This window comes from Myzus persicae, unplaced genomic scaffold (assembly GCF_001856785.1).
Source record: "Myzus persicae strain clone G006 unplaced genomic scaffold, MPER_G0061.0, whole genome shotgun sequence".
Taxonomy (NCBI): Eukaryota; Metazoa; Arthropoda; class Insecta; order Hemiptera; family Aphididae; genus Myzus; species Myzus persicae.
In genome coordinates this window covers 207,390-232,500 of record NW_019100725.1, presented here as the reverse complement: position 1 = coordinate 232,500, position 25,111 = coordinate 207,390, and the positions used below count along the sequence as shown (strand labels likewise).

At 28.5% G+C, this 25,111-nt stretch overlaps 2 protein-coding genes across 3 annotated transcripts; both read right to left on the bottom strand.

Moving 5' to 3' along the window:
* Positions 1 to 8,277: 8,277 nt before the first annotated feature.
* On the bottom strand, positions 8,278 to 15,407 carry LOC111042653 (probable cytochrome P450 305a1). The gene is made up of 8 exons (XM_022327339.1): positions 15,226 to 15,407; positions 12,279 to 12,533; positions 11,097 to 11,485; positions 10,362 to 10,473; positions 9,852 to 10,032; positions 9,652 to 9,769; positions 9,269 to 9,410; positions 8,278 to 9,198 (listed from the first exon to the last, which is right to left on the bottom strand). Exons 1-8 carry the CDS (start codon positions 15,326 to 15,328, stop codon positions 9,029 to 9,031), a joined length of 1,470 nt encoding a protein of 489 aa, XP_022183031.1. The 5' UTR covers positions 15,329 to 15,407; the 3' UTR covers positions 8,278 to 9,028.
* Positions 15,408 to 17,800: 2,393 nt separating this feature from the next.
* LOC111042661 (venom protease-like) lies at positions 17,801 to 24,640 on the bottom strand. Of its 2 annotated transcripts, XM_022327347.1 has the most exons (10): positions 24,381 to 24,640; positions 23,792 to 23,936; positions 22,259 to 22,406; positions 22,027 to 22,154; positions 20,388 to 20,732; positions 20,105 to 20,252; positions 19,387 to 19,553; positions 18,625 to 18,726; positions 18,345 to 18,493; positions 17,801 to 18,273 (listed from the first exon to the last, which is right to left on the bottom strand). In XM_022327347.1, exons 4-10 carry the CDS (start codon positions 22,124 to 22,126, stop codon positions 18,112 to 18,114), a joined length of 1,173 nt encoding a protein of 390 aa, XP_022183039.1. In that variant the 5' UTR covers positions 22,127 to 22,154; positions 22,259 to 22,406; positions 23,792 to 23,936; positions 24,381 to 24,640; the 3' UTR covers positions 17,801 to 18,111. The 2 variants fall into 2 exon arrangements, with proteins under 2 accessions (XP_022183039.1, XP_022183038.1); XM_022327346.1 differs by lacking the exon at positions 23,792 to 23,936.
* Between the last annotated feature and the right edge of the window lie 471 nt (positions 24,641 to 25,111).

The window sequence follows — 25,111 nt, the reverse complement described above, 5'->3', positions numbered from 1 at the left end:
TGAAGTCTTTTTATAGTTTTACAATATAATTTACAAAGCTTATACAATTATATATATACAAGATGCATTTTTTAAGCACGTTCACCCCCATTTTTTCCTTCAATAGAATATTTATTCAAATTCTGGTTATAGAATTTTTATGTATACCTAAAGAACATATATTAAAATATCTGATGTTTTTTATACTACCTACTTGAAGAGTATCGTATGGCAATACAAACTTCAATTTTTCAAATGAGAACTCTCCGTTTTTACTGCAAATTATTTAGCGGATGTTTTTCTTGAAAATGTTCATGTAGGTAAATCAAAATTCTAATGAGTAGTTATTGAGTTTTTAAAATGTTTATACTAATGATAATAATCCTTAAAAAAGGTTTTATAAAATAAAAACTATATGTAACATTAAATGTAGTATTTATTATACTTGGATCATTTTTACAAATTATTGATACTGATAAAGCAATAGTAATTACTAATTTTTTCGAATTGTCTAAGCCGCCTTTATCTACTTAACCCATTACCATAGACATATTATCCTTAAAACACAAAGTTACATAATTCAAAAATTGTCATCTTGGTTTTGATGTAAATGCATAGGTAATCAAACTGCTTGAAAAAAATATCTGCTTCATGATTAAAAGTGAAAAAAGGAGTTCCTGTTTGAAAACGGAAGTTTGTATTGTCAAAGGATCATCATTAAGTGGTACGAAAAATAACAAGGATTTGAAAATATGGTCTCTGAGTGCATTTAAAAAAAACCAAAAATTAGCATCGAAATATAAGCATGAAAAAATGATGAGCATGCTTAAAAAATCACTACGTACTTTTTATTTTTACTTTTGTTATTTGCGTATTATCGATCGAATTTTGTTGTCATTTAAATATGTACACTTTATTGAGACTTTATTAAAAAAACAACCCGAACGTCCAACTATCATTTCAAGTTATTTTTCTAAATTGTAAGAATTACACATATTTTTTGTTTTAAAATGTTATCTTTTAAATAATTTTTAATTTACTAATACATATATATATACATATATACATTGGAAATGAGTTTTAAAATGTCATTTAATAATTTCACAATAAATATAAAAAATTCGAAATAATATTTATAGTAAAAGCAAATTAAAAAAATTATAATAATATCTAACTCGAATTTTTTCGTATTTTAAAAAAAAAATCAAGTTATGTAACTCGAAAAATACATTAATCGAATTAATTTTTATTTCCCTTGGCATTCAAGTTATCGCGACTCAACATATTATATGAGTGTATAAAAAATACGTTTAAGATAATGTTAACCTATATTCAGGTACTATTACACTGACTGTCACCGTTTTCCGTGTACACCGTGTGGTTATAATATGTTAACCTTCCATAATTACCAAAAAAATGAAAACATTCAGCCACTTCACGCCTTGTAGTGGGGTCGGGTGGTTAATGGATGCGGTTTATATTTGACTTGTGAAATCATTTTATATCCAAGCAATATTATTTAATTTTTTGAAAAACTAGAAAATTCTGAACACGCGTTCAACAAGAAACAACACGACAGTAGGGCAGCAGTGCCTTTCACCTATCCATCCTATATAAAAGTGTGGGCAAAACAATTGCATTACGATATTTTTTATAAAATTTATATTAGATTTAACTCTGACCGCAAATGTCGGGTTGTACGAACACAACGGAGATACAAGATGTTTAATTATTTAAATATAGAAACTAATACACGGAAATAGTCCAAATGAAATTGATAATTAAACCGTAAATAATAATTACGTAGGTGCAATTTATCATTATTGCATTAAAAAAACGTGTAGGACTCACAACAGGTGCATATTCAACAAATTAAATTTCAAATTTTTTCTTTGTGCATGATGTTTTAGTAACTGATGAAAGCTACGAAAATTGTTTGAATAATTTGTGTATTATAGTTAAATGTATTACTGTTAGCGTCTCTCACGACGTAAAAATATATTCAATTTAAATTTACAATTTTTAATAGTATTATGAATACATAGGTATTTACGTTTTAGAAGTAAATTTTTATGGATTTATTTATGGAAATAATAATACAAATTATAAACGTTAACTTTTTCAACGGCATTTTATCGCGAAAGAATATATCTAAAAACCCTAAGTACCTAGATATTGGTATCGGAATAATTGTAGACTATTAGCATGGAGCGGAATATAAAAAAATCTTGGGGTGTCCTGAGTCGCTGAGGAAAAGTTGTAGAACTGTATAAATTAAAATTATTCTAAAAAGATTGTGAGTGTTACATTGATGCGTATATTCTGTTTTTATCTTTTTGGTGCCTACAGTCATCAATTTTTGAAGCAATAAAAATACTTTGGTCTCAAACTTTGGGAAGTAGTTTCCAGCGGTAAATTGAATAGCTTGTATTTTTGAGGGTCAAAAATATACAGTACTTTTAAAAGAATCTAATCGAAAAAAAACACTAAAAATAGGTACGGGAAACTTGAATATTTTCTACAGAATCAATTTCATTATTTTTATGTGATTCAAAAATCCAGAACCGTAGATTTATTCTGGTCCAATTTACGACTTAACCGCTTTTTCTAGACATGGTATAACTGACGTCATGGTATGCTTTTTTAAGTCTTTTTAGAGGTTTTAAATCTTCTCAAATTTTGTTGTTAGTGTGTCTAAAATATTAAATATTGAATATAACGTTCCTCATAAATTGTTCTTACAGCTATTAAAATAGAAAACTTCCGAGAATAAGAGATGGAGAGCAATTGACTAGGGACAGGGGATGTGGTGAAAGCTGGGATGTGCCTATACAAGGCCTGAAATAAGCCATACAAATAAAAATAAAAACAAAAAAACAAACACATATCGTTGTAAAACCTATATACTCCCATCATTGTTCATTGCCGATTTTAAAATAATGTTATAATCACAAATGCAAATTACGTTCTAACTGCTAAGTACAATATTATGACGTTTTACAATTCCTATGTGCAGGAACGTAGAAATAACCGTATGAAACTTGGTCACTTATTAAATGAGTTTAAAAGACATTTTTATTTTTTTATCTCTTATGCCTATTTGTTCTTCATTTAGACCCCAATCGAATAATCTATGTATAGTTGCTTAAAATATAAAAATTTCATGTCCTTCAAGTGATTTTAAGCGATAAATGTATGCATACTTTTATATCGACTGTAACTAAAAAAAAATCATCGATCAACAGCAGTTTAAAAATTGAAAATCATTAAAAACTGATTTAGGTATTTTATTATAAAATTAAAAGCACGGCGCCAGTTGTATGTTTTTTTAGACATTTATAATTATGATGGCCATTATAGGCCATTCTATTATAAAATATGTATTAATATACCTATAGCTAGTGATGTTCGTTCACGAAGACAATGTGTTTTAATTTTTGAGATTCAAGTGCATATAACGTCTTTCGCTGCAGTATAATACATTAGATCTCTGCGTGTAAAACAAAACAATAACCAGGCGATTTTTGTGAGAAATATGGCATGCACTTAATCCAATTTTTTTAATTTATAGATTAAAATTTAAGAGGTACCGTGTTTTTTTTATGAAATATCGTATGCATTTGAGTAGATACATAGGGATATCTAGATATTAGCTTGGTACTTAGAGTTTATGGCTATGCAAATTACCTACAGCTGCTAGATTATTATTGAAAAATATTATGCTCGAACTGGTTTATCGTTATTATCGTCTATTATAGTGCAACATTTCACGACTTTCGGGCTTGTATATAATAACTATAAACTAAAACTATACAAGTGCGTGTTATTTAATACTTAAGCACAAAAAATATGCCAAAAAATTACACCAACGTATCTATCACAGTGCAAACTATTTCATGTACCTATACTACATTACTATTTACTACACGGCATACACTAGGTGTTGGTACATTGTAGTTGTCCATGAAATATGAATAACATAACACTTATTATAACGGCCGAAAATGCTATTACCCCAAAACGATTATATTAATAAAAACCCGAGTAGGCAAGTAACCCGCGATGTTCAAGCCATACTTTAAATTATTAAAAAAATTAAAACCATAAAACTATTTTTCGATTTAAAATATTATACATAGTATTATGCTTGACATTATTTTAATGAATAGCAGTATACATGTATAATATGTATATATATATATGATCATTGAACATTCTGTCGCATAAAATAATTTAATTTATATTTACCATTTATTACTAATTATTTAATAGGTAACAATTTTTAAACGCAAAATCGTAAATAAAACATAAATGACTAATGATAGACCTTGTGTTATAATAGGTATATTGTTTCATATATTTTATTCCTTTTATAAATTTATAATTGACGTACCTAGGTAATTGTATGCAGAATATACCATATAATATTGTAGTCTATGTATGTGTAATATATAGATGTAAAAATGTTACTCAATATAAATTAATTAAAATATGCTCAACGTCAATATCTGTAACGGATATTGTTTGCACATATGAACATGAAAAAATAAAAAGTTCATATTTTAATAATATAATAATGCTATTAGGTAAGTGTTTTTCTTCTACATCCATGTTCGAGTAGGTATAGGACTATAGGAGGTGTGTATTTATTAAATACATATACCTAATGGTTTAATTTAGAGTATACAAAGTACGTATGAAATAATAATACATGAAGGTTGTTTTGGTTGAGGAAATTTGTCATGTTTAATGATCAATAAATAATAATGGTTAACGAATAATATCGTATTAATAATAAAAACTTGGATAGCTTGTATCAAGTACTTACACTATATGATTCTCTCGAGTCTTAACGATAGGTCATGCTGTGAATCACTATACTTCCGATCTATGTGTGACAAGCGAGATATGATTTTCATTATGAGCTCCGCACTTTTCTCTGATTTTAAATGGTACTATTGTTCAGGCTATAGAACATTAATAATGACATGAAACAAAATTGTTTGGTTTCAAATTATATGCTAATCTCTCTAATTGAGTAGGTATCTTAAATAAATAATATAATATATTTGTATGTATTTCGGCATAGTATTTAGTTTCATTAGCGTAAGATAAGGGTAATTCCTATGACTCACAATATACTTTCATAGGTTTAAAATCAGCTGGTAATAAGCGACTCTACAGGTTAAACATTTCCAGTAATAATACCAATCGGGCAGTCTGTACAATTATCGAAACAAATTTAAGACTGCATAATATTGATGACATTTTTTTTTCTGAATTTTTCGCTGGCAACACCGCACAAACACGAGCAGGACCATATGAAGGTTAGACGTTTTTTTTCTTCGCTCTTTCCCAAGTACTATATACAGAATTACAGAATAACGGTGTGTTGCGAGATGTTTAATTCCAAACTAATGATAAACATTCCCATTTGAAGGACGCGATTCTCGTCACGGAGCTGGGTCAGACCCGTCCTCAAATGTCTTAATATTCCTGCAAATTGTTCTCTCAGAAAGATAATCAAAGGGTTACCTCCTCGAAGTCCCTTTCGATTCACTACGCAATATGGAAAAACAAAAATAAGATTTAAAGAAAATTCGCCATCATAAAGCATTCAGTGCAGCTCGATTCATAGCTGCATATTGCATAAAATCTGTGTACTCACACGAAATCGCCAACATATTAAATTATTTTATAGTCAAACCGATGTTATTTTTTCCATCTACGACTCACATAGTCTGCCGTTTATTCACACACTCGGCACACATAATATTATACGGTACGCCAACACGTAGGTGTACAATATTAATAGTTATGATATTATTATTGTCTTGAATATATATATATATAAATATATGTATAGCTAAGTTTGAAACGAGATATTTTGTGTGCCACCGGAGTTGTTCTCCGTCGGAAACCGTATCGTTGTCGCACACCTATGGGCAGAACAATATAATAATAATAATATTATTATTATTATTATTATTATTATTATTATTATTATTATTGTATACACAATAAACCGGACCCCTGAAATCGCACACGTCGTATAACGACAACAATAATATCGGCATATATTGATACTCTAATTTAATACAGTGGACGAGTGGCGTGCGTATTTATTTCCAAACACCTCTTGTCCGGCCGAATATGCAGAAAATCCGTACGTTATTATATTATTATACGGTCGAAAAAGAAGCGCGCGTGCGCTGTTATTATTATTATTATTATTATTATTATTATTATTATTATTATTATAGCGAACCCGCCACTCCATCAACAGCCCTGACCGCCCACCCCCTCACGACCGTGTACAGTTTTCACGCGTATATTTATATTCCTTTATTTATATTATGTGCACGTATATTATATTATAACATTTAATAATATAATATATATATACACGAGGTGATGGTGTGGCTTTATTATTGTTATTATTGTTATTTCGAGTGTTTTCAATTTCCCCACGAACACCCCCCCGAGGACCTTTATTATGTTAACGCCGCCGACACGGTTAGTGTTTTGTGTGTGTGTGTGTGTGTGTGTGTGTGTGTGTGTGTGTGTGTGCGCTCGCGTTATTCAATAGAATTATTACGAAACTAGTAACAACCGCGTGACGTTTTTGTATTTAATATTATTATTATTATTATTATTATTATTATTATTGCTGTACCTATCTACACCGGCTATAATATAATATGGTAAACTCGTATAATATTATGCTGTTCCATCACACACACACTCGTCAACATAGGTGGTGTATGTTTGTATATACTATTATACATTTATACATAAACCATGTGTAATATGGCCGAGTAGTTATCGTACATCACCGTATCGGTAAGTGGTTATATTATATTGTATTCTGTTTAGGGTTTTTGAAAAACAATTTTTTTTTTTTCGACATGAAGACCGTGACGACAAGTGTCTCGACCAACTTTCATCAAAATGTCTGCATATACACTCATCCTCCTGAGGCCCTATACTATAACTTGATAATACTGTAGTACTACGAGTTCAATGTCCATTTCAATTGATGAGTATCCTAAATGTATCTGCAGCATCTGTAGTGTTATTTTTTCGACCCAATGGGCATTATATTGGACGGGTATTTATTTTTTAACATTGATTTCCTAATATCATGTTATAATTTACACGATTGCAATGGACACTCTTTAGAACGAAAAAGTATCAGATAAAAATTATGAAACACAATATGTTTTTTCCTCTTAATGCTCACGTATCTAAGTTTATATATTAAATTGGCAGACCTTAGTGGGGATAAGAAAAACATGTCCATTGTAGAGATTTATAAGTTACAGTTACTGCCTAGTCCAGTTCCGTTTAAAGTTACAAGCTAATTAATTATTTTTGATTAATTGTTCGAGAAAATAATGACACTTCTAAACATTCGCTTGCACCCGGGGTTAATGAGACAAATGAACTATGTAAATTATAACTAAAATTTAAAATTAGTTAAAATTGTAGTTCATTAAAAGATTGGTTACAAAATGTAATAAGTAATGTAATAATAACTACTATGTATGGTTAGTGCATATTATATTAATAAAATATACTGACACCGAATGGAAAACTATTCCAATTATGTCGACACGAAATAGGGATAGCATACCTACTTACGCGTGAGCAGTAACTTATACACCAATATTACAAATTCTTTATATTATAATTGTGATTGAATTTGGCAACGTTAGAAAAAAATAGAAAAATAAAGAGCGTGTTCAATCGTAATACTAAAAATGTTGATCTGATAAGACCGCTCTCGGTCGTATTTTATCGGAAAAGTGCAGGAAATAACTCTTGTAACCAAATTACAAAAAAACAAAGAAACACAAATCGTGCAACCCGAGAAAAATTACCGAACACAATATTTATTCCGAACGTGGGGAAAAACTATTACTGGTTAAAGTCAACAACGAAAGTCACTTTATCATGTTGTAATATTACCGTGGATAAAATGATTATTATACGTCATATCCCAAACAAGAAAAGAGTGATGAAAAAAAGAAATTTCTTCGGATAAGTGTTACAAACCGCATTCCGAAAACCAAATACCTGGATTGTTATAGATAACGAACAATCAAAATAATATTTATTTCTATACCTATACAGGCCGATGATAATAACGATAACACACAATATCAATGTACTTCATTATATTTTAATCACTTGCTATAAACTTTTATTTTTAATATTTAAACCCTGTGTCGTTTTTATTGCTATACATCGGAGTATAGTTATTAATTTATAATGACGAATAAATAACAATAAAAGTAATAATTTACGAATTCATTTTAATCACACGGCATTTTAGATAGGCAATTAATGGTACATCATTAGCCTGTCCGTTTTTCGCCAAAACAATTTTAAATAAGGAACTGGTCCCGGAACAAATATTTTAGACAAAGTTTTTTTTTTTGGTGAACATCTCAAGTTTTAACAATTACCTATTAATTTTTAAATTAGGTGTACATAAATACAAAATCAATTTTCAAAAACTGATTTTGCTTAAAAATTACCGTTTTTTCAAATCGTTTTCATTTTTCATGTGACACTTTTTACGAAATTTTTGCTTTAGACCCTCCAGACTTCCAACTAGATATAAATTGTTATCAGAACCCATCCTTCATAAAGGGAAGTTTAAGCATTTTTACTATTAAAAGTGATGCAGACACACACAAATAAAAGCAATTACACATCATTACATTCAGCTCTCCACTTTCAATCTATATCATAGTTTCATTAATGATGAAAAATAAAAATAAATATAGGAAATCGATAAACTGTCTGAATTGTTTGAAATGTTCACACTTCAAAATAAATAATTCCATTAATGTGAAACATAAAACTTTGTCTGTAATAAACTTAATATGTCGGAATTTATTGTTATGTGATCATCATCATTTGATCATTTAAAAAATCAGCGTTGACTTTTATATCTTCCCTTAGTAAGTTATACAATTATCATAACCATGGCCCGTGAGAGTTAAGAAATAATGTTAGAAATAAAATACACAAAAGATATTCATTTCCTTTTAGTCATTTTGATTTTGTACGGTTTTGGTGTTAATAGTATACCACAATTTACTCCATCGGGTAATTGATCTATTTCGATTGTAAAATCGTGGATTAAGTTGGCAAATACTAAGTTAACAAACCGCTGTGCCAATGCTTCGCCAGGACATCGTCTCTTTCCTGCAAATAAATAAACAATGATGTTATTACTAAACATTACAGCATAATATAAATAAATTAAGCCGTTTACCAAATCCAAAAAAGTACATGTCTTCAGTAGTGTTGAGTGTTCCGTTAGTGTCCATAAACCTCTCTGGGCGAAAAACTTCTGGATCACCCCATTTCAACTGATCATGATGCACTGAATACAAACTCATCAAAAGGGTTGTATTCTAAGAAAAATATTAAAACTTAATAATATTGTTTACAATTACTAAAACTGTTATTTACAAAGCTTAAAAATCAAAGTACCAAAACAAATTTAATATTGCATGAAAAAAAGTTATCCCGCGTGCAACTAAATTTTAGTAGAAGAGAGACTACCGTTGAAAATAATGTGTTACTCGTGACTCAGCCACTCAGGTAATTCTTAAACGATTATGATTATAAAATATAGCATTGAAGTAATTATACCTTAGGTATACTATATCCATTAAGATGTGTACTTCTTAACACACGTCTAGGACCTATGATTGGTGCTACGTGATTAAGCCTCTTCGTTTCTAAAAGCACTGCTTCCACGTATCGATTTCTGTATAAAAAAATACATTTCATATTAAAACAATTATACTTAATCTTTAATAATGTAAAATTGTCTATTTGATTTATTTTACTTAAGAATTTGTTCTGCTGTAATATACGTCCCCGGAGGTTGGATTTCATCCAGAGTAGATTGAAGTTTAGCCTGGACATCTGGCCACCGAGCCATGGCCAATATAGCGAAATCCAATGTACTACTTGTCGTATCTGATCCAGCAATAAATAAGTCTAAACAAACAGCTACCAATTGCTCTTCTGAAATAAATATGTACGTTTTAAAATGTATTAGAATGAACATACATGATAATATAAAATGTGCCATTAATACTAATATATTATTGTTGCATAGTTTGTTATTCTGATCATGTGTAAAATTAATTTTTGTATATATGAAATCATTATTATTTTATTATAATATAGATATTTTCTTAAATGCCGTTGATACTAAAATGCAAATTATAGTTTAAGATACTATATTATTTAAATGTATTAAAGTAGTTATACTAATAATATTTTTAAACTTATAGATTGTAAATGTACGCTTTAACTAAAAACTAAATATAAAATGAAAATAAGCTACTAACCAGTAAACGTTGTATTATTATCTGCTTCTTCTTTTTTCATTTGATGTAAATATGCGTCAATAAAATCTCTGGTAGTGTCAGTTATCGTTCTCTTGTGTTCCGCAATATTATTCTGTATGAAATACATTCAATATATTATACAATTTTTTGCATGTTATATTATTTATTATTCTACAGGTTAATATTTATAACACAATAAATCATCAATAAATATCAAATTTCGTTAAAATGTTTTTGTGAATTTAATTCTGAAGAGGGAAGAGAGTGTTCAACTTTGAGAAATCTCAAACAGAATATTAGAGAGGTGCTATTGTTAAATATCTCATTTAAAATCAATTACAATCGTTATAACATACCTATCTCAATTTATCAATACAGGAGAAAATTGAGTGAAATTCCGTAATTCTTTTAAATTAGAACTCTTAAATGACGTATGAAAAACGCATGAATAGTCAAAACAAAATAATATAAAATCATATAATATATTAATTATTAGATTTAATCGTATAAAAAGTTATAAGATGCATAGACCCAAATAAGCCGGCTAAGGGACTTAACAACCCACCCTAGAACTGCAATAGCCACCCGCCCTAAAAAAAAGCTAATGACTTCATCACATTGGAATATCCTGTATAGGCTTTTGAGCTTCAGCCCCCTTCCCAAATGTCAAAAGCGAACACACTATTAACGCCTATGATAAGATGCAAGAATTTAATCATTTCAACAAGATCTTACGGATATCAAGGAGTAAAGTTGCTGATTGATATCAGTTATGAGTGAGAAACCCGTCCTGGTTGGTGCCAAATACCGTAGCCATGGTATCTGGTTGAGCAGCCCGCCGGCCATGTCAAATGCTGCACTCCGTTTCCTCATCAATGCTAACAGCTTAGGGTCTTCAAACTTAGAGCCAGCTGTCAGCTCCCACAAAACATTCATTACAGCTGATTGCAAGTATGAGGCCGGCGTAACACTTTTCGGCGCATCGATTAGACGTTGCACCATGATTTGATATTCATCATAAATCAATTCGTCCACTCTTCTCTGTCCTAAGCCAAGTAACCTCAAGTGTCTGACCGCAAACGATCTGTGTACTTTCCAAAGATCTCCGTCAGTCATTGTTATACCTGTTTTTAATGCATACCATGTCTATAATATTACATATTAGGATTCAAAGATACTGCTATGAAAATTGTTATGTATTTTTTTTTTAGTAAAATTCAAAAAGATCATGAACCTACAGCTAAGAAAGGATTTCAAAACAATAAAACATAAAGAGTTAAAATTCATTCCATACATTTAACCAGCTATTTTTAAGTTCATATTTTACCATCAATATAATGATATCTTAAAATTTAAAAAAATTCTTCATTTGTAAATAATTATTTGTATAAGTAGGTACATCTATAACTTATAAGTATAAAATATTATTGCTAAATTCTGCTGAAATATATACAATTGCACAACTACTCTACTTTTTTGACACGAAACTATTGATAATATTATATTCTTCAATGAACAAAAATTCCGACAGAATCAAAGGATCTTTGCCAACGTCTCGTTCTATATAATATTTTAAATTACACCGCGTTTAATATTTTATAATTCATATCCATACTATAAAATAACGAAATATGGTCAATGAGAATAAGATCTCATTCAGGATAATTCATGAAAAAATAATTTTGAAAAATGCATTGAGTATCGACGTATCGAAATAAAATAGTGTCAAAATCAAAATTGTGGGCATCACTTATCAGTTACCAATAGTACCTGCCATTATTATTTTTAACGATATTTTTTTAATATTTTATTTAAGAAGTGTTTTGTTATGCAGGATTGTATTTATAAATTTTTTCAGTGAAGTATAAAAATATTATGTATAAGTACAACGCGTTTTATGTTATACTTACGACTTACCTCTACGTTTGCCCATTGTCCGGAGTCTCATAAAAAAATTATCAGGTCGACCCTGAAATTCGTCTCTGTGAAACGTTTCACTCAATAGATCGTTTCCGAACACAATAACTACATATTCACGTCCTAATTTCAATCCAATGATGTCAGAGTTGTATCTTTGACGGAGCTCCTCTAATGCCAAATATTGACCTTTTTTTGTAGCAGCCAATTTAGATAATTGGTACGTATTTCCCACAAACGGTATCCATTTTGGCCCTAAATACATTGAAAAAAAAAACTAAGTTCCATATGCATCATTGAATCTATACATTTATATTATATACATATATTTTGTACTAAATAAACCTAATCAAATGTTATAGTATGAAATAAATACTAAAAATAAAAAAACCTTATAGCATAAATAATATACTGACAATTAATTTCACAATTTTTCAAATCCTGTTGAAAAATGTCGATCAATTTCGATTGGTTTTCAAAATACAGTAATAATAATATTAATATTATATTGTATCCTGCAGTATTATATAAAACTAAATGTCTATTTTCAGTATTTAAAATTTAAGGACAAGTGAATTTATTATTATTGATGTAAAGAAATTTATAATTTATGACTATCATAAAAAAAATAATTGAAATAAAATCTTTTCTCATTGAAATTCGTTGAACTATAGTATTACCTAGTGTGAATAAGTAGGGAAATTTGAAACTTTGAAACGTTTAGAGCACCAGGGAACTTAATCGCACAGGTGCCTAAATAATTTATCTAAAAAAATTCACTCAGAATTGAATGTTGCAAAGTAACGAGTAGGTACTAATATTCCAATATTAAATGGTTTAAAAAAAATATTGAAAATATATCTTCTTTGAGTGTATAGACACTCAAAAGATAATGGATGATTTCAATTTTTTTTACTTTGTACGCCCATGTTTATAATAATAATATTACGCGCATTTGAATAACCCATACTTAACGATGAATTAAATATAATTATCTCTCTATATACATAAATAGGTTTTTTTATGTACACTATAAATTATGATATTTAACAAACAAACTGGTTTCATCAAAACTATCCAGATGTTGGGTCCCAGGTTGAATAATGAATTATCATTTTTGTCATAAGAACATAAAAAAATTAAATTTTGTATTTTCGTTCACACATAGTTATCACAACTAACCTTCGAATTTCAAATTGACCATTTTCGGACTGGTGATCCGTTCACATGTTTAGATATTATTTCTACACTCTAACTGGTAACTACATTTCGACTACTGAATGGGTATAAAAATAAAAACAATATTGTAAAAAATAAAACTTATTCCAATAAACATAAATGAATCCTAAATACACCTGTTTGAAATAATATTTCAAAATAAAAAATTTAAGTGTTTACAAACTATAGGCAACTAATTTTTAATACCAATCATATTTGAATTATTGTATAACAATCATAAAATATATTAGTAATAATTGTGTTATTATTTCTTATTCAATTCTTTAGGATTTAAAAAATCATACAAATATTATATATTATGTAATAAAAACTGGCAGATAACTATATTGAAACTTTCATAATTAGATACATATTATAATTCATGAGTCACATAAACGTATGAAAAATTGTACGGTATTATAGTTTATTATTTTTCCACAACAATGAATAACGACGATAAGACTACAGAATTTCGTGTTCTAATTTAATCATACTTAAAAACTAACCCACTCTTATAATATTATAATTAGTAAAAATATACTATGGATATCATCATGCATATTCTAATTATTATACAACCATTAATCAGAAAATATAGGACTTCAAAACTCTATAAATGTATGTAATAGTTTATTTATAGTAATAATAATCATTTTTGACGGAAAATAAATTCCCACTTACACACTAAAATAAAGCATAATATAAGTTATAAAAAATAAACAGAGAAGGGGATCCATCCCATCGACATATATTTATTTGAATATTAGATAGGTAAAATAAAGATTTATTTTTAACATAATTAGGTAAATTTATTCTAAAGTTAAGACGTTCGTTTAGTTCAGGACAATCCGAGACATTATTTAATAATTTATGAAAAATGTCAACGTTAATAACTTATATTTCTTTCTAAAGGCATAAAAGAAAAAAAAACCCACGAGCAACATCATAACCAGACAGAGGTGTTCTTTGTACACTAATAGTATAAAAATCGTAAAAAAATGCTCTCAATTTTTGAGAGACGTACAGTGACTGATTTAAAGAGCTATTTTACCATACAAAATGTAGGTACATGGTATATATTTAGTAATACTATGACATAGTATACATTGTATGTTTAGTAGTTAGATAACTTAAATGTAATTTCACAACATTTTTTTTCTTATATTATAATAATGGTTACAACTTTACAAGTAACTTGATTATATATTTAATATTGTAAAATACTAAAACATGTATATAACATGAAACAATATAAAATACAGAGTGATTATCATGCGAGTCACACGACACGAGTCACATACCATGATCCCATGCCATATGTTTATAAAATATATTAATATTTAACAGTATTCAACATGTAAAAAATGAATGAGTGGATATATAATACTTAAAAAAAAATGTATAATTGTTATTAATTAATATTAGTTGTTATTAGTTGTCATGCAATACATAACCGTTTGATTGATTTCACAACGCTGTGCAATATAATACATACGTTGAACAGCAAACAGAACCTATTTTTACTACCTGTCCATATTCCATAAAATGTGTTATTGTATACAAAATGCCTATAGCCAATGATGAATTAATTATTTTAATATTACCGCAGCTCATTTGGACAATATGAGTTACCCACCTGACCTAATATCATCTACTGACTGTAAATACTAGTCGGTTTTAAAGCAAGGCACGGCTGAAACAAAAATAATTCTGAAAACGTTGACTTTACCTGGTGGATAGTTTTTTGGTTTCCTACACGTACGGAGAGCGATCAATAGCAGAATTACAGTAACGGAACACACAAAATACCAAGACATTAATAACAGAGACATAATATTATAATCTTGTAAACTAATGCCGGGACAGGTTAACGATGAGAATAACGATAGGACAAACGTTGCACGTGGTAGCCGGCGAACAACTGGCCTTTTTTTATTCACTCCTGTAATAGTATTTATTGAAATACGGCGATGACAAAAAATGGTGATAATAATAATAATAATAATAATAATAATAATAAATTGCCTCTTCAGAATGAGATACATATTATATAAATGTGTGTGTGTGTGTGTGTGTGTGTGTGTGTGTATAATACTAAAATATATATGTACAACGATCGTTTAAGCAGTAAATTGGTGGGGACATTTCCGTTGTCCACAATCCGATAAACTATTTATTATAACTAATTATAAACACTATCAGCTTTGGCCGTTTGCCTAGTCGTATACAGGGTGGTTCACACTGCACAGTATAATATGTAAGTAATAACTATACAGTTGTATGGGTGCAACATATCAATATCTGATATAGTATAGTAAGTAATACTAATAAAGTAAGTGTATGTATCGCGTGTTGAGAATGAGAAACTTAATAGATACAATATAGACGACTAGTTCGATGCAGCTTAGCAAATCCTCATCCCCAATTTGTACTTTTATTATAGACTTCTCCAAACTCTCGATTTTAGAACTTTTAAGCATACATAATGACCTAATTTTCGAATACTTCGACTTTTATACCATTTTAGTAGTAGGCGATATTGCGACAAGAAATTCTTTTTTCATCGAGAAACACCCATTTTTCTATTATCCTTCAGTATATATACATTTAAATAACTCAGAAGCAACTCGTCTAAATTTTGATTTAGATCATCAACGATTTCAATTATATCGTCTGTGTAGTAATTTACAGTAAAAAAGTTGGTTCTCATTTGATAAAAAATAAGTTGATATCTCCAAGGTGCACAACACACCGGACGCACCAAATATAACACCCTGTATATAGCGATATGTATATATATATATATATATATATAAATATCTAAATATTTAGTGTCTCCTTCTCAACACTATACATAATACACCTAACACCTATATACTTTCAAGTCTATTACTTTCAGTACTGTGCAGTGCACAACACTGCACACACACTTTGCAATCTTCCTGTATACATTATCAGATTTAATAATTTATTTTTATTTCAGATTTTATGATTGAATACGTACCACACGGAAAAATTACATATAATATATGGAAAAATTACATTTATTTGTTCTCATTAAATCAAATGTCTAATTGATGAAACGTGAAGTTTTGAAAGTTCCCGGTTGACCAGGGTACTCAACTGCATTTTATTCGCTTTGCGTTGGATATTTTTCCACTTAACATAATCTTCGTCACCAAGTATTGAAGAATTATCAATATACTTTCAGTAAAATATATTACAATATGAAATATAAATGATATATTATAATTCATTTTTATTATACAAGTACCTAGCTCAAAAGTGTAAACATACCAATTCAGATAGTAAAAACACCGAATTAATTAATTTAATTAATTAATTAATTTTAATTAAAACCTCGGTAAACAAAATTGTAACAGACAAATACTCTATCTCTAGATATGTCTATCTAAATTCGTCGCTACTTAAGGGAACGCGTATTATACTAAATATTTAATAATATTATATACCCAGGTACTAGTTACTCAGTGGCGTATATAGGGGGGAGGCCCCCTAGGCCAGAGCCCATAGTGAAATTGCAGGTTCAATTAAAGCATTGCATGTATATTTACACTGTTAACAGTTTTTCACCATGATTAAGTTAGCCGGTTGATTAAAATCATTTTTGAGTAATCTACAAGGAAATGTTAGATATATTGACGGGACTTGCTTTAATGACTTATTGACTTTGATGTTAAATTCATAGTAAGATAACATTAAAATATACAAACGACACTGTCAATATTTTTAAAAAAAGAAACAAAAAATTAATTTTACATAATAATTATAAAATTGAATTGCGCAATTTTTATTTGAACTGTATAATACGTCATAATTCTTAATTATATAACAGCTGCTCCCTTAAAAATGTATAATTATGGCTATGCTGTTTGACTAGTGATAATTGATAAATCGGCCCATAGTGAAAATAATTCGTATATACGCCACTGTAGTTACTATAGTACCATCTACACACTCATTAGTGTTAGCTGTTACAACTAGATATGTGGTATATGAATACAATGATTATAAGACTTCATATTATAATATGTCTAAGCATATAAATGTATTAATGGAAGTTACATTTTTAGATTATATTTATATACTACATATTATATACAGGCAGTGACAATATTATAGCCGGACTTATGTTTCTAAATATGATAATACGTAAAAACTTTAAATTTAAATTATCAGATCACCTAATATGTTGGATTATTATATAAATGTTTATTTTTATGTTTATTAGAAGGATTAATTTCAAAAAATTGATTTTTTCACAGATAAAGTACTAAAATCAATAAATCAATCAATCATGATTTATCATGTTTAATAATATAGGTACTAGGTATACATTTCGCTTAAAAGTGAAATACTTGAATCTGACAAAATATTTTAAAATAAACGATTACAATAAATTAAAATACAAATAATATCATTTTTAATTACTAAATATAGTTTTTAGAGCAATTAAGGTTAAAATTAAGTAGTTATCTGAGTAATTATAAATTTGTTGTAATAGTAAATATATAAACCAATTGCACAGAGTTGTCTGTTCTTCTTTTCGTTTTTGAGTCAAAAATGCATATAAAACAGCATAAATTAATACAATTCAACTGTAATTCATGTTATCTGCGATCCATTCGACAAATGATGCCACCCTAGTATATACACCTGGATAACCAGGTTCGGCACACTTAAATCCAAAAGACACGACACCCACTAAATAATATTGAGTACCACTGGGCCACATCAATGGACCTCCAGAATCTCCCTGAAATAACAATCAAACAATTATAGATATTTTAGCACTATAAACAAATTATTAAGTTTTTCAATAAGCACCTGGCAAGCGTCTTTTCCGCCTGTTAATAATCCAGCACACAACACTCTATCATCGATAACGGATTTCTTGTTGGCAAATGCTCGTTTACATTCGGAATTTTCTATCACAGGTACTTGAACTTCCATTAGAGTAGTTGAACTCGGTCCCCCTAAGTAATAAATATAATATTATTAAAACCGAATTTACAAAATATACATCAATATTTTAATATGCTGCAATACCTGTAAATGAAGGTACCCTACTCTATATTTATTATTTATATACTATTTGTTTACTTACGAAATGATGTGGAACCCCATCCGGCAACAAACGGTACAGATTTAACTAACTTGTTTGCTCTATGATGTGATAAGATGGGCAAACAGATAGGTTGAATAAATTCTAAAAAAAAAATGTATAGGGTACAATAAATACTAATTATGTTCATTATAGGTAATATACTATTGATTTTATGTATTTGAAATGTTTAATAATAATAATATTAACATAACGTTTCTTATTTCTATAATAATTATATAATTAACAATACCAACAATAATTATACCAATAGAAGTTACCTACGAAAATCGTTTATCGAAAATTAGTAGACGTTCTGAAAATTCTACATAGGTCATTAAAGTTGGATTTCAAAAATGTGAGGATAAGCTTCCTGCAGTTTTTAAAACTATCTTATTACCCTCATAAGTAATAAGTGTTAATCAGAAAGAAATTAGAGATTGCAAAACGAATCATCTGGCTTAACTCACAATTAAAATTAATATTTACAAAATAATTTTTTAACCGCTAGATAATTAACTAGAAAACTCATGTACCTACCTATATAATAGAATATAAGACATAGCCACATAGGTATAAGGCACGCAGGAAATAAATATACGTATTTTATTTTCAAATATTTTAAATTACCTACGTATATTAAATTTCAAGATGTAAAGAAAGGCGGCATTTGTGTCGCTACAACGAATACCCCCGAGATCACGTTCTTGATACCCCCGGAGACTTAGATAGTGTTAAGAAATATATTATATTAAAAATACTTACGATTGAATCTAACACTGTTTTCTAATTTTAATAATGCAATATCAGTAGTGTATTCTTGTGCGTTATATCGTTCATGTGTCATGACACGTGAAATTGCAACATCTATTGGTCCAGCTCCATCATTCACTTTAGGATCTAAGTTCAAATCACCTAAATGCGCAACAGCCCTGAAAAACTAAATAATTTGAAGCTACGAGGTTTGATATTAATGACTATCAAAAAATGATTTTTTTATAAATTGATGGATCATTTTGTTTAAAAATAATGTTTAATATTAGTTTACATTAATTCGTTTGATAATAGCATAATATAAGATCAATGATACAAGTAACTCAAGGTAAGTGGTTTAATAATTATAGAACCAACCTACTGCCTATTATCTATTTATATTGAACAAATTTATTTTTTATAACCATGTTTTGTAACTAAGTGTTTTCCTTTTGACTACTCATTAGTTGTTCAAAATTGGATTCATAAATAAGTACTTACATATAGTAGTAGCATATACATCAATAGTACCTAGTACGTATGTAGTAAGTAACCTCTTCGCGCAATTGATTTAATAACATTTCCACATACTTATTATAATTTATAATATTCTTGTCTCAAAAACATTAAGGATATAAGATACTACTCATTGTGCCAAATATTTTAAACAAAAAGAAACAATTTTCAACTAATTTAAAGACTGAACGAACACATTATTATATACACTTACAATTTTCGATTTCCAATACCGACGGTGCAGTGGGCAGCTGTTAATACGTATCTATCCGATATCAAGGCACCACCACACAGCCACTGGTATTCGGAACTTGGCCTACTGAGATCTTGATATCCAAGTGCTGCCATCCAGGGCCAAGCACCTAAATACATTGAAAGGTCAATATTTGTTCTCATAACTCAATAAATCTAATACACTTTGCAAGGTATACAATTTGTTAAATTTAAAAAAAATAAACACAAACAAACTACACTTGAATTTGTTTTCAAACGTATACCTAATTCAGCAGGATTTCCTCCGACAATTCGAACGTGGCTAGAATTGGTCCGTCCACAAGTTTTTTGAGATGGCAATTTGATCGACGTAACTGTTTCATAAACTGCTGAGCCTGTCGAATCAGGTTTTTGAGTAGTTATCCTTTGAGAAGTTTCAGTGTAGGTGTTGGGTTCATTCTCCAATGGACAGCATACCTTGGGGTCTTTACCCTCATACCCACACATGGAGTTTCTGAGAAAAGTGGCAATAGAAGCATTTTGTCTCTGAGTTTCTAATAGAGAACGTAGCTTTGGGCATCTTTTTATGTTAATGCAATTTCCGTTAAGATCATTTGGTGTGAAACATTCTAAAAATTTTAACAATTAGGTAAATTATTCATAATGTGTTTTTATAATAATAAATAAGCAATAGTAAAATTACCAAATGTGCATTGTTTTTTATTATTATTACTTATTATAGCTAACTGCAGACTTGACAATATAGTAAAATTGTAACTGCTCAGAAACATAACTAATTATTTTTTCATCACTTTAAAGAACTTAAATTAATATTTGTTAAACTAAATAAGACAAAACATATAATTGAATGATATGAGTTAGATATTATTGTTGTAAATCGTAATAGTATTATTGCTGTTCGTTTGGTGAACTTTTGCCATGTTGCCATGTTGGTCTGCAATTCGCAATTATTTAAAAGAATAAATAAACTTGAACTATACTACTTCAACCAATACCCAAAACACAATTATATGAGGTCTTGTATCGTAAGTTTAATAATAATTATTAGATCCATATTTAACGAAACTTCTTAGTATTGTTATTATTTTAAACACATTTTTTTGATAAAACTGAGTTTCTTTATTGATTTAACTGATTTAATATCTATTACCAGCTATATTCCTGAATTCGTTTTATATTGTATTACATTTTATATTGTATTGACTGTATCTAGTACCTACTGCAGTGTAGTAAGTTTCAAGTGTAACTTTGTCATGTTGTCTACCATCTTACTAATAGTAAAATAAATCACTATAACAGCAATGTAAATATAGTATAAAATATAATTAGTAATATAGGCCGAGAGAGGAGAGACTGTCTTCGCTCAGAATATCGTTTTTCGTTAGCAACGACTTATCACTGAATTCACGGTTAACACATACATTATAGTGACTTACTCAATAACGAGATACACTTGACACCTATATGTACAGTACAGTAGAGCAGTTACCTACTTTCACCCTTTTTTATGAATGACTCTAACTTAAAAGTGAGTACGGTGATATATGGTCGTATATCTACGGTGCTAACCAAAAGATCAGAGGCTACTCTAAGGCGACTATTGAGAATACCAACACAAAGTCTCATTTTATCCCGTAATTTTGTTTTTCAAGGCACTTAATCATAAACATTTTTATAAATCAAATGTATAGTAGTATAGTGATATAAAATGTATTCATCGCCATCTGTTGGACGTGGTTCATTCTATTCTCTAAAATTGTCTGGTATCTCTAAGAAAAATCTATGAAATGTTTGTAAAAATCAATCAGACAGTTTTTGAATAATTCAACTACAACCGGACACTCTTATACCATTTACAATATTTACATAGTATATAGATTAATAAACAAAATAAAAACTCACCATTATTGTTTTGTGAGGATTGAGCCTCCACACTCCTGTCTCCGCCAATCCTCAAACTGAACACTAATACTACACAAATAATAAATTTACTTCTGTCCATGTTCAGTTAAGAAAGTCAAACCGTGTACCTATAGACACAAAAATATAAAACAGAAGTGTGGGTATAATGAAATATTTAAATTACCCACGCCGTGCTAAACTCAATAATCAAAGATGTATTTTACATTTTTACCTTCGGTGTTTACTTCTTGATTATGTAGCAGCTCAGACTATAATTACGTGATAAATGTGTTCATGGGCACTGATTACTTCTGATCGAAGGCAATCTATACTTACAATATTAAGTCAACGTGGCCTAGACGTCGTCAGCAGAGTAAGCCCTATAATGATTTTTATTAATTTAGATTTTAGACTCATTTATACCTAAACAACAATACGTTTAACATTATAAATAAATAGCTACATAGTACATGCCTAAGAGTAGCTGGGGTCATAACAACATTAAAATAGGTTAAACTGATTAGGTACCATTGATTATAAGGTATAAGGTATACATATCGTCAAAAAAATACATAAAACCAATAATTGATGGCTTATAGTCTTATACTATGTAAGTACCTATATTGTATTTACATTAATTTTTTATTTTTAATAATAATAATTTTATTATTTCAGTTTTCCAATTTTGTTCACCTAACCTAACCCTCTATAATTGGTGATAATTTTTAAACAACAATAATAAAATTATTTTAGGATGTAGGTATTTATTTATTTATCAGATAATAATATTTCAGGCATATAAAATATATTTATCAACAAGTGCATTTTATTATATAGAAACATAATGTAATATAGCAACACAATTCAATTTCAATCCATAACTTTCGTTCACTTAATAAAAATTATTTAATTATTTAATTACCATAAAAACGGATCAGTGATTTGACGAATTTGGAAATTGAAATTGACCTACCAAATATAACATAATTCGGTAAGAAATTAACTGTTTTTATTTTTTCTATTAACTAGATTAATTTCTAGATACCTTGCAGGTATCAAACGTACCTATAGTAAAAACTTAGTAATGAATTAGAAAAAATAATAACATATGAATTAACATATTGGTATATGGTTAACTGCAATGTTTGTGCCCGTTGTCAATAACTTTTTCTTCGTTTTATTGTATACAAACGTAATCATTTCAATGTATTACCAATACCGTATCTTTTGATTTCACGTATGATATTGTAATCAACAAATTTGTCAAATATTTTATTGTTCATGCCAGTTAAACATTTGAGGAAAGGATATAAATAACCAATAATAAATTTAATTACCAGATAGTTATTATTTATTCATAAAAGTGATCACCTATTAGTTATCAAGATTATATAACATAAAAATAATATAATTTTGTTGAAAATGAATTAAAATAAATCAATTGCATTATTAGTTTAAGCAGGTAGATAGGTACACACACAAAACACAAAGTATTCATAAATAATAATATGGAAACTCAAATGCAGACATAATTTTCTAGTCCAATTTTTTAGAAAACAAATATTAAAATATCGTTAACTTAACATATGATGGGACAACATTTATCCATATATTGTATTTTATATAATATTAAAATGGTGTTAAAATTGTTTCTGAGACAAATATAATAAATTACAACTAGTATGGGTATACTACAAGATACTGATTACTGTGTGATAAAGACATATATATAAGAAAATAAAAACGTTGATTGGTAGATACTTACTAATTATAAAAAATTATGAAATGGAGGAGATAATAATATATTTGTCACTTTTGTAATTATCCTGTTGAAATTAAAAGTGACCTGCTATACTACAATGGTACCCTGAATAAATTTAATTACGCCTGTATTACATCCCGCAAATTACCTATTGAAATAATAATAATCAATATAAGTTATATATAATTTATCTAATATTTATTAGCAAAACCGTAAACTTATAGGCCATACTGAAGGTCTAGGTCACGATTTCAAGGTAAAAATAATTTGATAAGCAACAAGGAAATTAAAGTTAAAAATATTTGTTTTTCTTTTATACAATGCATTATCTGTTGTATATATATTTGAATAGTACAGAAAAAAATATGTATAACAGTAAAAGGCTCGTTCTAGCAGTTTATATGACAACATTTTAAACGCCTATGTGATTTCTTAAATTTTGATTATTTTTGTACCATAAAATAAGTAGATAATTTTAAATTTTAAAATAATTCACTCATGAGGTGAAAGTGTTTTTTTAAATAAGTACTACAATATTATCAATTGATTTATTTAATATACAACGTACATAATATAGTTGTAGAGTTATTACCTGTCAATTTTTTGGTGACTTCTATTATTCTGACGTATAGTGCTTATTATAGAAATAAACTGCCACCAACCACAATAAACAGCGCTGACTTAAATTAGTTGTACCTTGTACGACAGGTAAGAACTATGAACAAGTGGTCAGTAATACGCCAAAAGAGATACTAATAAAATAAAATAATTTAATAAATTATTAATATGCATTATGCTCATCAGTAGTTGCAAATCCCTCCTCCAATCCGCTTTGTTCAAACCGGTCGACTAATATGATTTTAGTTACACGTCTATAATAACACTATAGCTTGAAAACAGGTTTCCGATTATGTATGGAGAAAAATTTGTTGAAAACAGATAATAATAATAATAATAATAATAATAATAATAATAACACGAATATGATTATAATATAATATTCTAAATAGTGATTTAAACATATAGCTTAGCATTTTAACAAGAAACATAATATTAAGAATAATATTTATGTGGTAACACCGCTACGTCATGAAAACAATTTTGTTTTCAATAAAAGATAAGTCAGTTGCCGGTTGGTATGTACACAATTTGAGGCCTAAGTAAGGGGAAGAGTTAAAACAAAAGAATATTTAATTTTTGGTCGATATATTAAGATCGCCGTAGAAAAATATCTTCAAATAGTATTAAAATTGGTTTTTATTTAGAACGTTTATTTCATATTGAAATGATTTTTGTGTTATATAATTTAAAAGAATTAATACA

Excerpts from the sequence above, each read along its gene's own strand:
- LOC111042653 (XM_022327339.1), bottom strand. The coding sequence starts at position 15,328 with ATGTCTCTGTTATTAATGTCTTGGTATTTTGTGTGTTCCGTTACTGTA. Across the intron at positions 10,033-10,361 it reads TAATAATACAACGTTTACTG|AAGAGCAATTGGTAGCTGTT; the intron begins GTTAGTAGCTTA and ends TATTTATTTCAG. Across the intron at positions 9,411-9,651 it reads ATGGATATAGTATACCTAAG|AATACAACCCTTTTGATGAG; the intron begins GTATAATTACTT and ends TATTTTTCTTAG.
- LOC111042661 (XM_022327347.1), bottom strand. The coding sequence starts at position 22,126 with ATGGACAGAAGTAAATTTATTATTTGTGTAGTATTAGTGTTCAGTTTG. Across the intron at positions 20,253-20,387 it reads AGGAAATCCTGCTGAATTAG|GTGCTTGGCCCTGGATGGCA; the intron begins GTATACGTTTGA and ends CAATGTATTTAG. Across the intron at positions 18,274-18,344 it reads GCGGAAAAGACGCTTGCCAG|GGAGATTCTGGAGGTCCATT; the intron begins GTGCTTATTGAA and ends TTGTTATTTCAG.